Source organism: Phasianus colchicus, chromosome 3 (assembly GCF_987193195.1).
Source record: "Phasianus colchicus chromosome 3, bPhaCol1.hap1.1, whole genome shotgun sequence".
In the NCBI taxonomy this organism is placed as follows: domain Eukaryota; kingdom Metazoa; phylum Chordata; class Aves; order Galliformes; family Phasianidae; genus Phasianus; species Phasianus colchicus.
In genome coordinates, this window is record NC_143438.1 from 27,809,747 (window position 1) to 27,827,380 (window position 17,634).

Below are 17,634 nucleotides of genomic sequence, written 5' to 3' on the forward strand. Positions count from 1 at the left end.
TGCTTTTATAACCTGAGCTCACACCAAATGTAAGGATACATGAAGGTCCCAGTTAGCAATGCCACACACAGAGATGCAGCCTCACATCCCCTGAGCATAAAATCACTGGCTAACTGGTATTGTCTACTAACAAAAACTGGGGTATTCCTTCTTTTGCAGGTATTTACAAGTTTTCTGCATGCTATGTGATCCTTTTTTACATAACACACTGAAATGCAGGCGAGGCTCCCCAACTAACCTCAATTACCTCTCCTTCATGTTGTTTCTCACCCCTTTGCCTCTTTTAGCTAGGGCAGCAGGAATGGTGTTGCGTAACATACAAGACGTGCAGAATAACCACTGGCGTGGTCTGCACTTTGCCACTATAAATTTTTCAAGTGCCATGTGTGCTGCAGCTTCCTTGCAGATGTACCAGTTATAAAACCTCTGGTGTCTGACAGGCTGCCTACAGGTTTCTGCAACCTGAACAGGCTAAATAAAATCTCCACTTTACCTTTCTGAGTTTCTCTTTTCCTCCTCCTGTTTGAATAGCTTCCATTAGGGCACTGTGCAGCGATGTATCTTTTGGAATTGGTTTTTGGACAACGGGTTTGAACTTCTTCTTTGGTCCAAAGATATTAGTCTGCACATTAACATCCAATTCACCGATAGCATTAGCAGCCGAATCATCAGATCTGTCATTCTGTTCTGATTCTGCCTTTGCTGTCACACCATTGAACTCGGCTGCTTTCAGGGAACTAACTTGCATGCTGTCAGCAGGAGGCCATTTAGTAATGCGCAAAGATGAACTGAAAGAGGGTGAGGCTCCTTGGAGATCAGGTGACTTGAGAGAGGAGGCTGAATTACTACGGGGCAAAGTCTCGCATTTCTGGTCAAACAAAAGATGCATCTTTTTCTCTGCTGTACCTTGTTTGCTGTTTAAACTGTGATCATCTTCTGCTTTGCTGTTATCCTTTGAAGAGGATTTACTAAGTGGGACACTGGCATTCTTTTTATAGAAACTAGCAGGAGTTGCTTGACTCGGTGCCCTGATGTTCACTACTTTGTTTTCCGTGCCAGAATTATCACCAGGTGTGAATCTGTGGGATGCTTTTTGACTAGTAAAAATACTTGAAATTTTTTCTCTTGTTTCTGCTGATTCTGTTTCCACAGGGCTGTATTTGGCCACAACGATACACCTTTTGGGGGAAACATCAGCTTCAGTTTTAATCTCTCCTGCCCCATGCTTATTTTCATCTTTCTCATGAAAATCTGTAGAATCAGACTTAAAGGTAGGTAGGTTGATGTGTTTTGCAATGGCAGAGGCCACATACTGACTGGAAGTTCTCCTGTGAGGCTTTAGAAATGGAAGCTCTGGCTTGTCCTTATTAATGGCTGGGACCACTAATGGTTTTACCTGAGACTGTGTAACTGGAAGAGGTGGTTTGGTCTTCTCATTCTCAGACTGTTTTTCACCTACCTGGGAAATAACAGTTTGTGGTGGTACAGGTTTTGAAGCTTCAGGACAGACGGGTTTGCATTCTTGCTTTGTAACAAAGGACTTAGAGTTTGTGGTAACTGCTGGCCTTTTAGCAAGATGCTCAGCAGAGTCATCACTTTGTTTTTCCATAGAACTTGACCTCCAGAATGCCTTCACTTTCCCAAGAGGAATTTCCTCACTTTCACCAGCAGAGGAACCTGGTATGTTCTTACTGACAACAGGCTTTGGGTTGATAAGGTTGCCTAGTTCATCGATCTTAATGGCACCAGTAGAGATCGAAAGTCCTCTATCAAAATTTTTTACTTCAGGTTTGGGAGGGACAACTTTGAAGGTCGTCAAACCCATTTTGGGTTCATAATTTGCTTCCAATTTCTGGGCACGATGACACCATGGAGGTGTTGATGGAACTTCTTCTACTTCAATTTTTTTTGCAGGTGGCCGTTTGATTTCTAGTTCTGACTTACTTTTTTTCAGAGGTCTCTCCCTCTTACTACATTCATTAAATGGATTTACTTTCTCTTTTGCTGTATTGATTTCAGTTGCAGTCTTGGGGTGAGATGAAGTCAACTTTGATTTATATTCCTCAGACTTCATAACATGTCTAGGCAGAGCTTCTACTTTTACATTCTTTTCACTTCTTTTTTCAAAGGAGGATGTGAGAGATTCAAACATATCCCTCCTCTGTTCCACGGGTAAGTGACTGAACTCATTATCAGATGGCTGCTGATGTATTAGGTACTTGGGTATACATACAGCTTCACCATTGGTGTGCCCCTTATCAAAGGAACCTGCATTGTTGTTTCTATTTGTAAAGTTTCCCATATTAACAGAGTCAGCTGATAAATTCCGTGAACCCCTTGTCTCTTGGTTTCCAGCTGAGTTATAGATGGTAACTTCTGGAGCATCATCTATGACTGTTACTGGAACAGAACTAGCAACATCGTGGAGGACCTCAACTTTGCTTGTATGTGGGTTCAACACTTCACTCACATGCTCAGAATCAGAGTTACTTAAAACATCCATTGCTGTAAAACACACATGGTATTATATTCGGGCAATATTTAGGCAATATGACTTTAAATTACACAAACAGTTAACACGAACATACCCAGATCAGATATTTTAGTTCCACTAAAACTAGCAGGAATATATTTATATTACAAAAAAGGAGAGATCTGGGTCCTTTTTATTGTCTGGCTGCTGATTAGGATCAGCCAAAATATTCCTGCAGTCCTTCTTCAGCCAGTGGGAAACATACAAATGCAGCTGAAAGCAGAATTTAATCTATTGTTCATACCTTATCTTTGACTAACTTCTCTCAGTGATAAACATTTCACCACATGACTCCAAAGGAGAAACATTTCTGAGAAACAGTGAGCAACTTCAAATTATGTTTCCCAGACCTGGGAATATAATAATAACAACCCAGCTGAAGGATTTTCTTGAGCAAGCAAACAAAGAAACAGTACTTGTATTTTTTTTTCTCCATTCTTTCATTTTCCTTCATTACCAATGACTCCAGGAGCCTCACTGTGCAAGAAGCTTAACTCTCCTCTCAGATTTGCTAGTATAAATCAAGGGTTACAACACAGAAGGTATGAAATGACAGTGTTAGAAAACTCAAAGAAATTAAACTGGAATTCAGTACACTGCCAAAGTTCTGAAATAAGGATGGAAATTTTTTACAAAGTATTGAACATCATTTCATAATGATCTATTAATAATGAAATGTTTTTATTTACTGTAGGAAAAACAGAAGCACAATATTGCTTTGTGGTGAGATTTTATCTCTTATTGTTTCTTTTCACATTTTTTAACGTTTAACTTTAAAACATGCCTGTTAATGGAGAGGAGAGATTGGGTGCAAGAATGTCCCCTCTTCTCCATTTCACTATGATAAAATAAGCAACAGAAGCATTGTTTATGAAAGACAACTAAACTCACTACTGATTTAGCTTCAGTGAAGTAAATACCAAATTTAGCTCACAAAAGGTGTTCATAATCTGTTGTTCGTCTCTTTCTGGTAGCAGACATCAAAATACAATGACAATCTGATAAGCAGGTTGAAAAATATTTTGTGCTGATGTATAAAGAGTGGCTGTCCAGGAAGCAAGGGAAAAGCAGCCACTTTAGGTGGATCACATTCTGACTCAGACCTGTGAGTTGCTGCTAGTGATCTTAGTGAGAAATGGAGATGTCTCAGAGTGTAGTTTGTTTGTGTTTCTCCAGGCTGTGCCTATGTCTTTCATGCCTCAGAGGCTTTACAGTTCCCTACCTTCTAAATCTTCATCCAGGTCAGCCAAAGTCTGCTGGAGTTGTGCATCAATGAATATATCCTCATTCTCACGCTTAGCCGCAGCTATTTCTTCACTTTTACTGCTAAATAAAGAGAAAAAAATGTCGGGTCTCCTGCTTTCTTGCCTTGTGCTCCTGCTCAGAAATATACCCTCATTTCAGCCCCTTTAGTTCCACTGAGGTTCTGAAATCCATTCTCCAAAGTACAAAAAAAATGCAGCCTTGGACACACAAACCACACAGACACATTCAAATCTAGGAGGGATCTCAGCAAAGACTGAGCATATTCCATGTGCTGGTGATCAAAAGATTAGGATTAATAAACTCCATCACAAAGAAATGGTCTGGCTTCACTGTGAAGCATGCAGTTCAGCCGGACTGCAGAAAAGCAGCATATGCTGAGGCAAAGCTTTTGGATATCCATGTAATTTTAAAGCAGACCACTAGCCATCCCATGTACACACTTTGCCAACAAATCTGCACCTTAATTAAATAAAAATTGCACGATGATGAAAAATAAATAGAGTGAAATAGTGTTAGACAATCACTCTGCATCCTGGGGGAAGGGAGGGGAGGAGTAAAGAGAAACTAATCCCTTGAGAGCTGTTTCTAATGAAAAGTGGCCTGATTTTGCCAAGAAATAACTCTATGCTTTTTGACAAACTTGTACAATGATCTAAAAACAAGTATAAAACCAGAATGAGTGCCAAGAGTTGTCTTGGCTTATTAAAAAAAAGAAGATGAAACGAAGAAAAATCTTAACAAAAAAGAACCTGAAAAAAACTCCAACAACAAACACATAAAAACCTGTTACACAACAGACATTCTGTTTCCTAGGAAGAATCTTGACCAGTGGAGCTTTCCTATCTAAATCAGTGAAACCAGGATTTCACGCTGGGCAATTCATTTTTTCTGCTACCTGATCCTCACCTGAAGTCAAAACGTCATCTGTGACACTGCCTCTATGTTCTACACTTGAGATTAGACTGTTGACAAAATAATTTTCCATGTAACCACACCTAAGCCACTTCGGTCAGGTGAAGCAACTTTGCCCTTTTCAAGATCAAGTCCTTAATATCACAGATTTTATTAAGATATTCAGTGACAGGTGACTTTTTCTTTTTTTTTTCTTCTTTTTTCCTAATTTACTGAGCACCACTTGAAAAAATGTGCTTTTCTGCTCTCCTTTAAGATAATCTTTTGAATAAATATTTGGGGATGATTCTTGACATTGATTTAAATGATCTCTAACGCGTGCCTTTTATTTTTGTAATTGTATTATTTTTCTCTTGTTCCTAGCAGGACTAGCTGAAAGCACATTTTCAAGCACCAATGTTTTTGTTGTTGTTGTTGTTTATTTGTTTTTTGCATTAGCCTCTCCTTTCCTTGTATCCTCTGCAGCATTCTTGGAACCTGATTCCTTTTCCTAAACAGGGATGAATCCAAGGTGGCAAAGCTACACATAATACCCAAGTTGTTTCCCGAATTGGAATACATGTATTTCTGAAGACAGAAATCTGCATTTATTATTTCAATACAGAGGAAGAGATGCAGTACAGGAAGCATTCTCTGTATGGAATATCATTTCTCCCAGCATCTGCCATTGATCAGAGCTTTGCAGACCCTGAGCATCTCCAGAAGCCAACGTGAACTGATGAAGCTCAGGCTAATTCTCATAATTCAGGATCATGATGAACTGAGTTTTCTCCAGGATGGATAAAGAGAAAGGTGGGACAATTTGGTCAAAGTCTCTAATGGGAGCAAGTAGTTCTGTAAGACAGCAATCCTACTTGTACCCTGCAGCGTTCACACACACAAATCAATGAGACCACTCATCTGACAAACTGACAAGATTTAAGCTTACTGCAGTATTCAAACTAAGCAGAAGCCTGGCAAAAAACCCTTTCAACCTAAAGGTGGCAAGAACCTATGAACCACCTGAATGTCCTACTGTTTTTGCAGTGAGAAATCTTATAAAAATAATTAAAAAAATTATTTGCTACCCTGAGTGCACCATTTATTTGCAAATTAATAGAAAGCACTTTCACTGAGAAAAATTATCAAAACCGTGCACCACCTAAACAATATGACTATGCAGTGTGGAAGGCAAAAACTGTTTTCTTCTTTACAAATCTGGCCTTATGGGATAGTTTCCCATATTTGGAAGCAAGTTATTGACCTTCACTGAGACTTTCTCTAAGCAACTATGAAGAAGGCACATTGAGCTGTGATTTGAGAAAAACCCTGGAAGATAAATGTGTAAATCCACATCCATCAGAGAATGCAACCTCGTTCCACAAAGGCCACGCAAGTTCACCACCTTCTGCTACCTGATCTTTCCTGTTGCCTGACTCCTTTTCAATACAGCCGAAATCTGCATTACTAACATTGTTCGTATTGGGCTTTCTCCAGCAAATATTGAAAATAATTGGCTTGAGAATTTTATGGGCGACTCATCTAAGAAAACATATTTGGGGCCTGGGACAGAGATTCTTGGATTCCAAACAGCAGTACGGGTTCACTGCACTGACCAGCTCTTTTCTCATGACAACTGGGGAGAATCTTTCAAAGACTCTTTACAGAAAAATTACCTTCTCCTTCACGGATGCAACAGTCAACAGAGGTTTCTTTTACTCTCCTCTGTGCACGTATGCAGTGACTATAGGTAATTTGCCTCTCAATTTCGGCTTCAATCTCCTCATCTAGGCAACTGCGATAATACTACCCAATTCAGAGAATTTTTCTGAAGGAAAGAGAACAATGTATTGAAAATGAAAGGATTCTCAGTCCTTTACAGATGGAGCTTCAGAAAAAGCAGATCTTTCCTTGTGCATTTCCAAATTCCTAAAAGAGCTACTGTTCAGTTCATCTCCAAACTCACCTAAAAAGCAAGCCAGAAGGTGCATACTAATCGCAGAGCTCTTCTTTAAATTGTTAGTATTGGGAATTTAAAATTTGATATGTGTTTTGAGAGGTGAAAATCTGGTAGTTTCCAGTAGCTCACATAGTCTATAAATATGCCTAAAAAGACTCTTTCACACAACAGTATTTGGGAAAAGAAAACAAGAGGGCCTCTAATATTTTTTCAAATCCTTCTTCCCTTCTAACGCTGTACACTTTTCTTTTGTTGACAGCTTTATTTTGGTCAGAATCCAAGAAAAACACAGGACTTATTCCAGTACTATGTTTTACATTCTGGACAAAGATTACCAGTGGCATTTTCTCACACATGCTTTTTTTGACTTAAGGAACAACTTGATAACCTTTTTGCTGCCTTTCTGGTAACGTGAGGTATTAAAAACGGGGAGTAGTTAGCACAAGCTCGAAATGGCAAACATATATGGTTCCTGGAAGCCTCCTCACTTATTACTTATGTAGATTAGCTGAGATTTGTGCAGGAGTGCAGAACTGAGCAAAGAGACTACTAAACTACCGCCTTTAGTGCTCCACTGAGCTCAGGCTACAATACATAATTACTCCTCGGCAGTCTTTTGCACAGTTGGAGACAAAATGAAACTTACTGCAGCATTTTGTCAAATTAGTGCCATGAGAGACAGACATTTATGAGAAAGTTTACATTCTAAGAAAGAAAAAAAAATATCTGATAAATCTTGCTTGAAATGCATTAAAAAGAAAAACCAAACAGTTATAATACAACAGATTTGCAAAGACAGAAGCTGCCGTTTTGTTCTACATTTTTGTTCTATTGGGGCTTTGCAAATGGTACAACAGACAGCTTCTCTGGGTGCCTCTCAGGAATTCTGGAAGGCCTTCCCTATGGAATCACAGGTAGATCACAGCTTCCAACACAACTGAGAAAATACAATGCAGAGCTATTTAAACTATCAGGAAAAGATTCAGTTGTCCATTTGGGATACTCAGTACCATCTGAAATAATGCAGGGCACTCAGGGCACTCAAGACATCTGTGTGGGGCTGACAGACACAACATGAACTGATGGAGACTTGTGACCTGTTGGAGAAGCAACAGGCAAGAGAAATGGCAGCAGACATTTCTCAAGTTCACTGAATGCTTTCTAAGAGCCTCACCGATTTTGTGTGACCTTGATTAAATAAAAAATCTTGAGACCACAGTTCCTCTAAGTCACCAGCTGGAGAGGGCAGACAGAACCACTGTAAGTAACAGTCAAATCCAGAAAGGCTCACAGTGCAGTAGTGCACAGGAGGAAGGAGTGGCTTCCCTGAGACCAGATTCAATGGACATGAGGGCATTCAGCTCCTCATATGCATCTTCAGCAGCCAACAGAAACTGACTAATGTGGAAGACTAGTATTATGGTGACTCTGCACTGGGCTTTGATGCATCTGGGCTACCTTCTCTGCTCTAAGTGTCTTCTCAGTCTGCTAATAGGGATTTAATTTAACCTTGCTGCATATATCCAAATTCTTCCTCTTCAAAATGGATTGAAAATATTCTCCTTTTACATAAATGCTGGGGACATAAATGCTTCCACCTAGGATCTATCATAGCTAGTGTTACAGAAAAGGCTGATATTGAATGACTTTAAGTTGTAGAAAGCATGGTTGAAGTGCATCGTTTTTTAATATGACTTGCTATTCAAGCAGGCCAGAAATGACATAAAATAATTCCAAAGTGCTTATTCACTTGCTTCTGTGATTGATGCAGCAAAGTACTCTTCAGAAGTGGAGGAAACTATTTTCCAGAGTAGTCAAGAGTTTACAAAATCTTAGGGACCATTTTTCCATTTTCTGTATTTCTTAAGCTAGATGATTTTTTTCTCTATTTCCTTTCAAGGAAAGAAGAGTAGTCAGTATAAGGAATGGACTTTCTAATAATTGAAGCTATGATCAGACCAATGAAATCCTTTCTTAACGCTACCTCCTGTGAACATGAGCATGAAGTTTCAAAGTTTCAAAGTATGACCAAAGAAAATGGTCATACTGTTAAAATGCTGACAGTAGACTGTTAATGTACTGGAAAATACATCTCACTTAGAACTGGCTAGATAACAAAGTCCTCAGTTGCCTTTCATGCAAGATTTTTGAAAGTGGCAGGAACTAAGGAAAGAAAAAACACACATTCATATTCTGCTGGATGCCATATAACCTTGCTTTTTACATTCTTCAACAGCCAGTTAAAAGAAGGCTGCACATACTTTTTGAGAGCAAGGTGCAAATATCATTTCTGTTCCAAATTCTTGGTTTGTGTTCTACTTTTAGTTCTGTGGGACTGCAGTGGTCTTTAGGCAGCATTTATATCTGTGCTGAATTAAAATAATCAGAAATTAGATTAACCTGTTTTCCAATCCTAGAATACAGAAGTCCAGTAGCGATCTCAGATTTAAAACCACCCGATTAAGATAGGAACTTACAAGTACAGAGAAGGAGGAAAACAGTTTTTCTGCAGCAGCTATGTTTATGAACCTTTTGCAGTCCTCATCCATGTCTATTGGTCAGAAATAGAAAGCAAATGAAAATATTTACGCTTATTTTTAGCATTTTGTGTTTTTGAGTCCCTTAATGCTAGAAATCTCTAAGCCTGTTACATACCATGATGATTTAAGCTTCCAGAGCCCCAGACATATGTCTCATACATTTCAGGGTCCTCCCACAGGCTGCAGAGGCAGCAGCTTGCAGTTGCTATACAACTGGAAGCATTGCCCCCGCTCCCCCTCCTTGCACCGGCCTCTGGCAACAGCTTCTCAATCTGAAAGCCCACAGGCAGACAGGATCACCAGAAATAGTCAGGGAAGTGAACTAGCTTGACTTAAATCTTAATACAGCAACGTCATTTGGGCACAGTAGTGCTGCAGGTTAAATGATGGCACAGTGAGGTTAAATAACTTCTCTTGGTTTACATACAAAAAAATTTGAGAGCAAAGACTGGAGCCCTTCACTGCACCTTTAGCAACCCAAGCTGCTTCCTAACATCCAATGAGTTACACAGCTCTCAAGTATACACCAATTTTTCCAGCCACTAGTATAGCAGAAAGGCTAATCTGGACTCTTGCTCTACAGTGATTGTGAGTATCTATTACTTAACCATAATATCATTAGTACCTTCCCTCCATGAACATCTGCCAGAAAAAAAGTGTATGAGAATATCCGAATCGAAAGAGTTTTCTGGAACAAGAGGAAAGAGAAAGCCAGAGATAAGGAAGGAAATTAGCAAAAGTATGTAAGAAGCAGAGGCTTGCAAATCTGTCAGACATCTGGGGCTTAATTAAGTAATTTTTCACCCACGAAGTTCTCTCTGTCACATTAACTCTTTCTCTTCCTTCCTCCCTATCAGCAATACATTTCTGTTTCCAAAAAAGTAAAACACACGTCTACCCAGCTAAAATAAAACCTATCTTACAGAGGAATGACAGAATAAAGCTTTCCAGTATTTCTCTAAGATTGCTACAAGTCACAAGTAACTATATAGAGTATATTTGTACGCACAAATGTGTGTGTATACAATATATACATAGTATATACATAGTGCTATTTTCATTAGTTTTCCCCTCCCTTCTGACTGCCTTCTGCCACTCACGATTATACTTTCTCTTCCTCTGACCCGCTTCATCATTAAATTTGCTCCAGCTACCAAGTTCTTTTCCCCCCCTGTCCTTCCCAAGTGGAACACAAAACCTTGTAACATTTGAATTTGAATGGGCTGAAAATTAAGCAGAACAAGTTCACCCACCCCTATCCTTTCAAGCATTTGTTTTAATCTAACTCAACAAAACCCAAAGAATTTTGTAGCAAACAGCTGAGTATTTCTCAGGTTGGTAACAAAGAGAACAGTTTTTCCTCTCCTCCCCACAGCTCAACTACCACAACCAGCGCCAAAGGTAACAAATTCTCCCGAGAGAAAGGGACGAAACGGGATTCTCCCTGTCCAGATCCACAGCATGAACTGATCTCCGCAGGGTTCCCCCACCCCCACCGTACGCCCTCAATTAGCTGTACGTGAAAAAGTAATCCTCCTTCATGGCTACTGACACAGGAGGAACTCAAGGGAGGGGAAAATCCTTTTAGGCCTTTGGAGAATATTTCGTCTTATTGTCCCTGACAAGTCACCATTTATGATGATGTATTTATTCAGCTTTAAAACCAGCAAGTTCTCTTCAGATTTTCATACACTTTAAAAAAACACACAAAAACCTTTCTAAACTTTAATAAAATATATTGTATTTTAAAGTATTTTTACTGCTCTGAGTGGTAGGACAACCCACTCTAAAGGCCCCTTAACTCTTATTTCAGCTGTCTACACCTTACACCTTCGATAGGTGGCAGTCCAAAGACAACAACATGCATCATGCCTGTGAGCATTCTGTTATTTTCTCTCTGCCAAAAGGCTTAGATGCCTTTGAAGAACAGTCTGGAAGAAATGGAGAGGTGAATTCTGATACATGAAATGCTGTCTGAATGCTCACCGCTCTGACATAAATGGATCCTGTGTGGTCTAAATGGTCACTGGTCTGCCTTGACCCTGAGCATCAACTTTTTTTCTCTACAGTAAGGTAACGTCACAATGCCTCCTCTTCATCTCACATGAGTACTATGATGAGAAATTAATTAAAGTCTACATGGCACATGGATACTAGTGTGATGAGTAAGATAGAGTAAGAGGAAATTAAATGGTCCTGGCTCTAGAAGACAATGTGAACTGAGAGCAAACTGGTATACCTGCTCCATTAATTGAGCTCTGAAACTTAGAAAAAAAAAAAAGAGTATGATCATTTAACTAGTGACTTTATCATAGTGCACAAAATGGGGGGAATTAAGGTTAAAGGGGGGAAACTAAGATTACACAGTCTTAATATTAATGTTAGCTAACTGTGAGCATGTGACTTAGCATCCCTAATAACATTATTTTAAAATAATTTTTAATGTGTAATTATTTATAAAGCTCGAGACAGTAGGTGTGCAGGATGCTTTATAGGCATATAAAATTGACTGATCCCTGCCCCAAGGAGCTTGCATGATGACACCATACAAGGGATGGGAAAGGAGGGGGTATGGGAGGACAGAGTTGCAACACTGTGAGATCATGAGATGTGCTTACTGCTACATAAGCAACATTTCAGCTTCTTTGTGGTTTTCTTGTTACTCATTTAACACTATATATTAAAATTTGGTGAACAGATACATAACACAAATCAACTGTAAGGAAGGATACAAAGAAAGAGAACTACGTTGTACTGTGTTCAGAGTCAGCAGTTACTAAGACATTCACAGCCAATATTGCATGTAGTCAATTATTTATAGGGGTTATCCTGTGTCACCTCCAGCTGAGATCAGGATTCTGCTCCACCAGGCACTGTATAAACATATTGTGAGATATCATAACTGTGTGCAGAGTTTTACACAGTAAGTGGCTGACAGGCATATCAGAGGCAGAGACAAAGATGGTTTAATAGATTAGAGGCAGAACCAAGGGTTGAGTGATTTGGTACTCTACACGCTAACTCTTCTGTTTATTCACATTAAGGCTGCTTAAACAAGAATCCCAAAACAGAACAAAAAAGAGTGCACATGCAAATGGTTCTTACATACTGGAAAACAAGACCAAGGAGAACTGGAAACCCCTGGGCTATGGAGACTTTCTTTTAGGAATTTGTCTATATCTTCTCTAGGAACAAGATTCAGAATATGTTGCATTTGTCATTTCTGTATGTACAAAGTTTGTACACGACTTACTACCCTGGCCATACTATTATGCTGCCACATGCAGACAAACCTATTGCATGTTGAAGACTGCGTCCCTCAGCACTCCATTCTTTCCCTGACTTCAGTAACAGATGAGGTACAGATCCTGCTATGATATTCTAAAGCTACCAGATATTTCTGCTGCACTGAGACCACACATTCCATGCAGTGAATGATTCCAGAAGCTCCAAGAAAAATAAATTTAATAATACATGTACAATTAACCAAAGTAAGCAACATGGCAAAATACTCTTCATGATCTGGAGTGCAGGCTAAGAGCTCAGAACAAATCTACTGAAGAACTGTGGGCTTGACTGCGCTCTTCACTAAAGTTTGTCAGGGTGCATAAGCAAAAGATCACTTGGTCCTTTTTTATAGCCTCTTCACACTCTAAATATAATCTGTTTCCACTTTAAGGATAGTTTTTATTACCCATGCAGTACAAAATGATTGTAGTATACAGAATTATAGTTATTTCACAAGGTAAAAAGACCCAGTTTTTACTAGCTTTACAATTTAAAGCTAAATATTCCCATGATTTTTATTAACTTTTTTTTTTTTCCCCCAAGCCTGGGCCAAATTAACTACAATTTCTGGCTTCAGTGGAGCTCAGACTCAAGGAGGACGCTATTTCACTTCCGCTAACTACTGTATCTTTATAGTATTGACATGTTCTCTAAATCTATCTTTTCATATCTCCCTTTTAGAACTGAGTTAGATCTTGGTACACGGACTGGAAAAAGACAAAAAGGAACTGTGAAACTCCATGTAAAATTTTCCTTCAAGTTCTGTAGTTTTTGAAACACATTTGAAACTCTGTGTAGCTTGGTATCGATTATTCATTTAAACTGCACTTTGACTTGTCTGGGAATTTAGAAGGCTGCTTTGGTCCTCAATGCAGCTCATTCATCACAAGAACTACATATAATCTCAGGGCTCCCAGCAGATTTTTATCTCTGGGGTGGTGGCTGCTCTGACAACAGCAGCTGAAATTGATGCACTCCAAATTTGACTGTACTAAATGCTGTACGCTGAACTGATTTAAATCCCAGAAAAAACGAGAATTTAATATGAATAGCTTAAAAAACAAACAAACAACAACTAACCCATGGCCATTTTGTCCTCCCCTCTACATTTGGGAAATGACTTTTAAAAACTTAGCAAGTTAGCCTCAAAAGGATTTAGAAGAGCACGATTTTCAAAGCAGTTTTTTTCTACAAAAATAGGTTAGCAGTGGAACTAGATTTACCTTGAAACATTGCTGGAACATTCAGAGCACAAAAGCTTAAAGATTTTACTTATTAGTATCTTCTCTGTGGCAGCCTCCATGGTTGCTGCCATGAGAATAAAATCCATCACAAATGTTAGACTTCAGCTCTACCTTAAAGTTGATTTGAAATAATTTTGCTGTCCCAGAGACTAAAATACCCACAATTAATGAAACCCTCTACTTCAGCAACAAAACCATCTCCTATTTTCTCTCCTTTTTAATTACAAAATCACAGAATGACCTGGGTTGGAAGGGACCTCAAGGATCATGAATCTCCAACCCAATTATGTCCTTTATTAATTAGTCAAATTATGGATCAGACAAATACGGAATATTTAAAATACTAAAATCACTTAAGTTTAGACTGGGAGCCTAGTTCAACCTGCTTCTCCAAGCAGGGATAGTTTCAAAGTCAGCTGAGTCTTTCCAAGGCTCAATAACTCTAGCCGAGTTCTGAAAACCTCCAGACACAGAGATTTCTTGAAGTCTCTGCGCAGCCTGCTCATTGTCTATTCTGAGGAATTTCCACCTAATATTCAATTTTTATTTCCTTTACAGCAGCTAGTAACTATTATTTCTTCCACTGTGTACCCCAAGAAGCCTCTGCATCCATATTCTGCTCACAGTCCTCCTTTTGTATGGTGACAAACAGGCAGTCAGATCCCTCCATATCTGCATTGCTTTTGCAAGATGAGCAATCCCAGCGTCCTCTCCCCCCCATACTTTTCATCTCCAGCATCCTGTCAACTCCGTGGCTCACCCACAGCCCCTCTGCAGTTTGCCATCCTCTCTCGGGACTGGATGCAGTACTACAGAACTGGACTCCCAGATGCAGAGCAGGGGGAACAACGACCTCCCTGACTATGATGGGCTGTGCTCTTGCAGCCCTGTATGTCTTTCCACCTTCCAATCCTCCCACTTGGCAAGTGGCAGCCCTGCTAACCAGCCAATTAAATGGTTCCCCAGGTCAGTGGCTTTTGCAAATTCTATTAATAATGTGTTTTGTAACACTGTCCTGCTGCCTCTTCTTTAAGTACCCTTTCCACATATTAAAAATCAAAAATTTAGTTTGTTTATGTGGCAAAGGCAAATCCAAAATCTAGAAAAAGTCCAAAATATTTTCAATTGATTAAGATTTTCTTACAGTGCTTTGCCTCGATGTTTGCACTCAGTATTATGGCAATGATTTTTGTTTTTTTTTTTTTCTTCCCCTAAATGTACATGTGTTTTTTAACCCCTTAAGATCCTTGATTGTAAGGAAAATTGGGACTGCTTAATTATCTTAATACTGAAATTAATGTTGTTTTTTTGGATCAGGTCTGGAATGGTAACTGTAACTACTACACTAGCCTATTTAATACTCAGAACCCAAAACACTGCAGAAGGGAAAATCAGAAGTAAAATGTATTTCTGAACAAGTATCTAAATGAGACTTGACTTGTTCCCCTTGATATTGATGAGAAAAGCCCTGAAATCATTCCAATACGTTAAATACTGACTTGGCCTAGTTTATACCTAATTCATCATCCACTGCATGATCCAGGATGAAGTTCTCCCTCAGAAATGTGTGGAAGGAAATAACTAGGTCATGATACATGTTCTTATGAAGGGGCTACAGATTAGTAGCTGAATGGAGACAGACCAGAAAGCACAGACTTTGTGTCAACTGAGAATTCAGAGGAATTTCTGGCCTCTGTCCCATGACTCGGCAGCATCACACAGAGTGGATCCCTGTCAGTATTACCAGGCCACCCTCCTTGCTGAAGGCACAGCTTCCTTCCTATTTGGCCAGTTTGTATTTGCAAAGTCCTATAAATTTTGGGTTCCCACTGTGGCCCTGCCACCAACTATGTGAGTTTTGGCAAACAAACAGTGTCAGAGTCACTTCTGATTGAGGGCAGTTTCTAGTTAAATTCCAGGTTCTTGTACTTCCCTGCAAAACTGCAGCACAATGTTTGTTTATACAAAAAAAAAAAAAAAAAAAAAAAAAGAAAAAAGTGTAAAAAAACACCAAAGTACAACACCAGTGGAAGCTAGCAGTAAGTGAACATACATATGCATGTACATGCACACACCCACAAATAAACCCCCAAATTTCACGAAATATATCCTTTTCTACTTGACTTTAAATGGCTTGAATTTTCCCATTTTATGAATTTTTCCATTTATAACCTGTAAGTTATTTTTCTAGATCAATACAAAATATCACTTCAAGTACTTCATACACCACCAAACCCACAACAGAAGCCAAATTGTAACAACGTTACTTCAAACTTTTTGGAGAAATTAACTCTGGAGGGCAGCAGTCTTTAGCAAGAAACTTAACTACAAGTTCAAACAGAAAAGTGACCTTTGCCTGTTGCTACAAGTATGTCACTGGAGGGGATTTGGCAGAGCTTTTCTTCAATGGGAGGAGTCAGCTGGCTTCGGTACCGGTTTATGAAAGAGCAGAAGAAAGTAGAAGCAGCAGCTGGCTTTCCTAAATGCCTCCCTGCAAGAAGGACATGTAAAATATTTTCCAAGAGTTGGCTTCAAATGAATTCTTACCTGTGTGGAGTACTGGCATATCCCACGTTATTGCAGTACGTGCTCTTTACAGAGCAAGTCTCTGTACCATAGATCATGTCTGAGTCCATGTAGCCATTCACCAGCTTGATGTCTCTCAACTTCATACTCTCATTTTGTGAATCCAGTGACACAATGTCAGATGGGGAACTCACTACACCTGAGTCTTCAGTAGTGTCCTCAGATGCAAAGCAGCTGCTTTCTGATGCTGTTTCTTCTACTTCTGATAGCTCCATAACTGCATCATCCACTACATAAAAATTATCATGTGCAGGCAGCAGGCTCTCTAAATGAAATACAGCAAGTAAAGTTAGTTGAAAGTAGTTAGGAAATAAATACAGAGATCTACTGCTTTTTAAGTAGAAAATGAACACATGAAATCCTTTAGAAACAGTACAATAGACCAGAGCTCAATATTTGTCTACAAAGGCTGCTCTGAAAATAAAGCCTCCTATTTTATTACGTTGTCACATGATGTCAAAGGTAGATGTTGGTATGGCAGCAGAGGTTAAACCTTCCCACCAATATTCCATTACATTTTTTTGCTGCATGACAGATGGTAGCAGAGGGGCAGTCTGACACAATGGCACCTAACATGGAAGTGCAGATGAAGGCGTAGATGAATTCCAACTGACATTCATCCACATTTGCTGAATGTTTCTGGAGACGAATAAACCAAAATTTAAATGATAGGGTGCAAGACATGATTCCTGTTATCGCTTGTGAAGACATAGTCTAATTACTCCTTTTTAATTTTTCCAAATTATCTCCCATAATAATACATAGATAAAAATAAGCAGCATTTCCCAGGTAAGACACTGAATTGGTATAATAGATCTACACATGGCCTACAGGATGAGTCACTTTATTTTACCATTTTTCAATTTCCTATGTCTTAAGTGGGAGAGTAACAATCACCTCTCAGCAAAGCATAAAAAATCAAGTAGTGTTAGAAAAAAGTAGACACAACTCAAAGCTGAACCTTTCCCAGCTTTTAGTCATTTGTAAAGGAAATCAAGGGATATGCTTTTTGCATGCTTAATTGTATTAAGAGTTGCAAGTGATGAGAGATGATTAGATACTGTATGGTTTTTCATGTTCTGATCTAGTTTGTTTCCTATGAGACACCTGTGGGCTGTTGCTGTTTTTTTTGTGTGTGTGTTTTTGCATCACATCATTTAAACATTTCATTTTGTTGGTGGGTTGGTTTTTTTGTTTTGTTTTTTTTGGTGAGAAATATAATTTTGTTATTTTCCTTAGGTAATGTACAACTCTGCACTCTGCTCTGCAATCACACTATTAAAGGGGAATGGCTAATAATGTCAATAATTTCAGAGAGTGACAGAA

At 39.0% G+C, this 17,634-nt stretch overlaps 1 protein-coding gene across 19 annotated transcripts in view; it reads right to left on the reverse strand.

The window, feature by feature from the left end:
- The window catches only part of COBL (cordon-bleu WH2 repeat protein), a 167,450-nt gene that overhangs the window by 21,122 nt on the left and 128,694 nt on the right, over window positions 1-17,634 (reverse strand). For 18 of the 19 annotated variants that reach the window (XM_090137166.1, XM_090137183.1, XM_090137180.1 and 15 more), the window contains 3 exons: window positions 16,270-16,573; window positions 3,756-3,859; window positions 494-2,505 (listed from right to left, as the gene is read on the reverse strand). In XM_090137166.1, the coding sequence (XP_089993292.1) occupies window positions 494-2,505; window positions 3,756-3,859; window positions 16,270-16,573 (2,420 nt within the window). The remainder of the gene's footprint in view (window positions 1-493; window positions 2,506-3,755; window positions 3,860-16,269; window positions 16,574-17,634) is intronic. The other variant, XM_090137167.1, reaches the window with a different exon arrangement.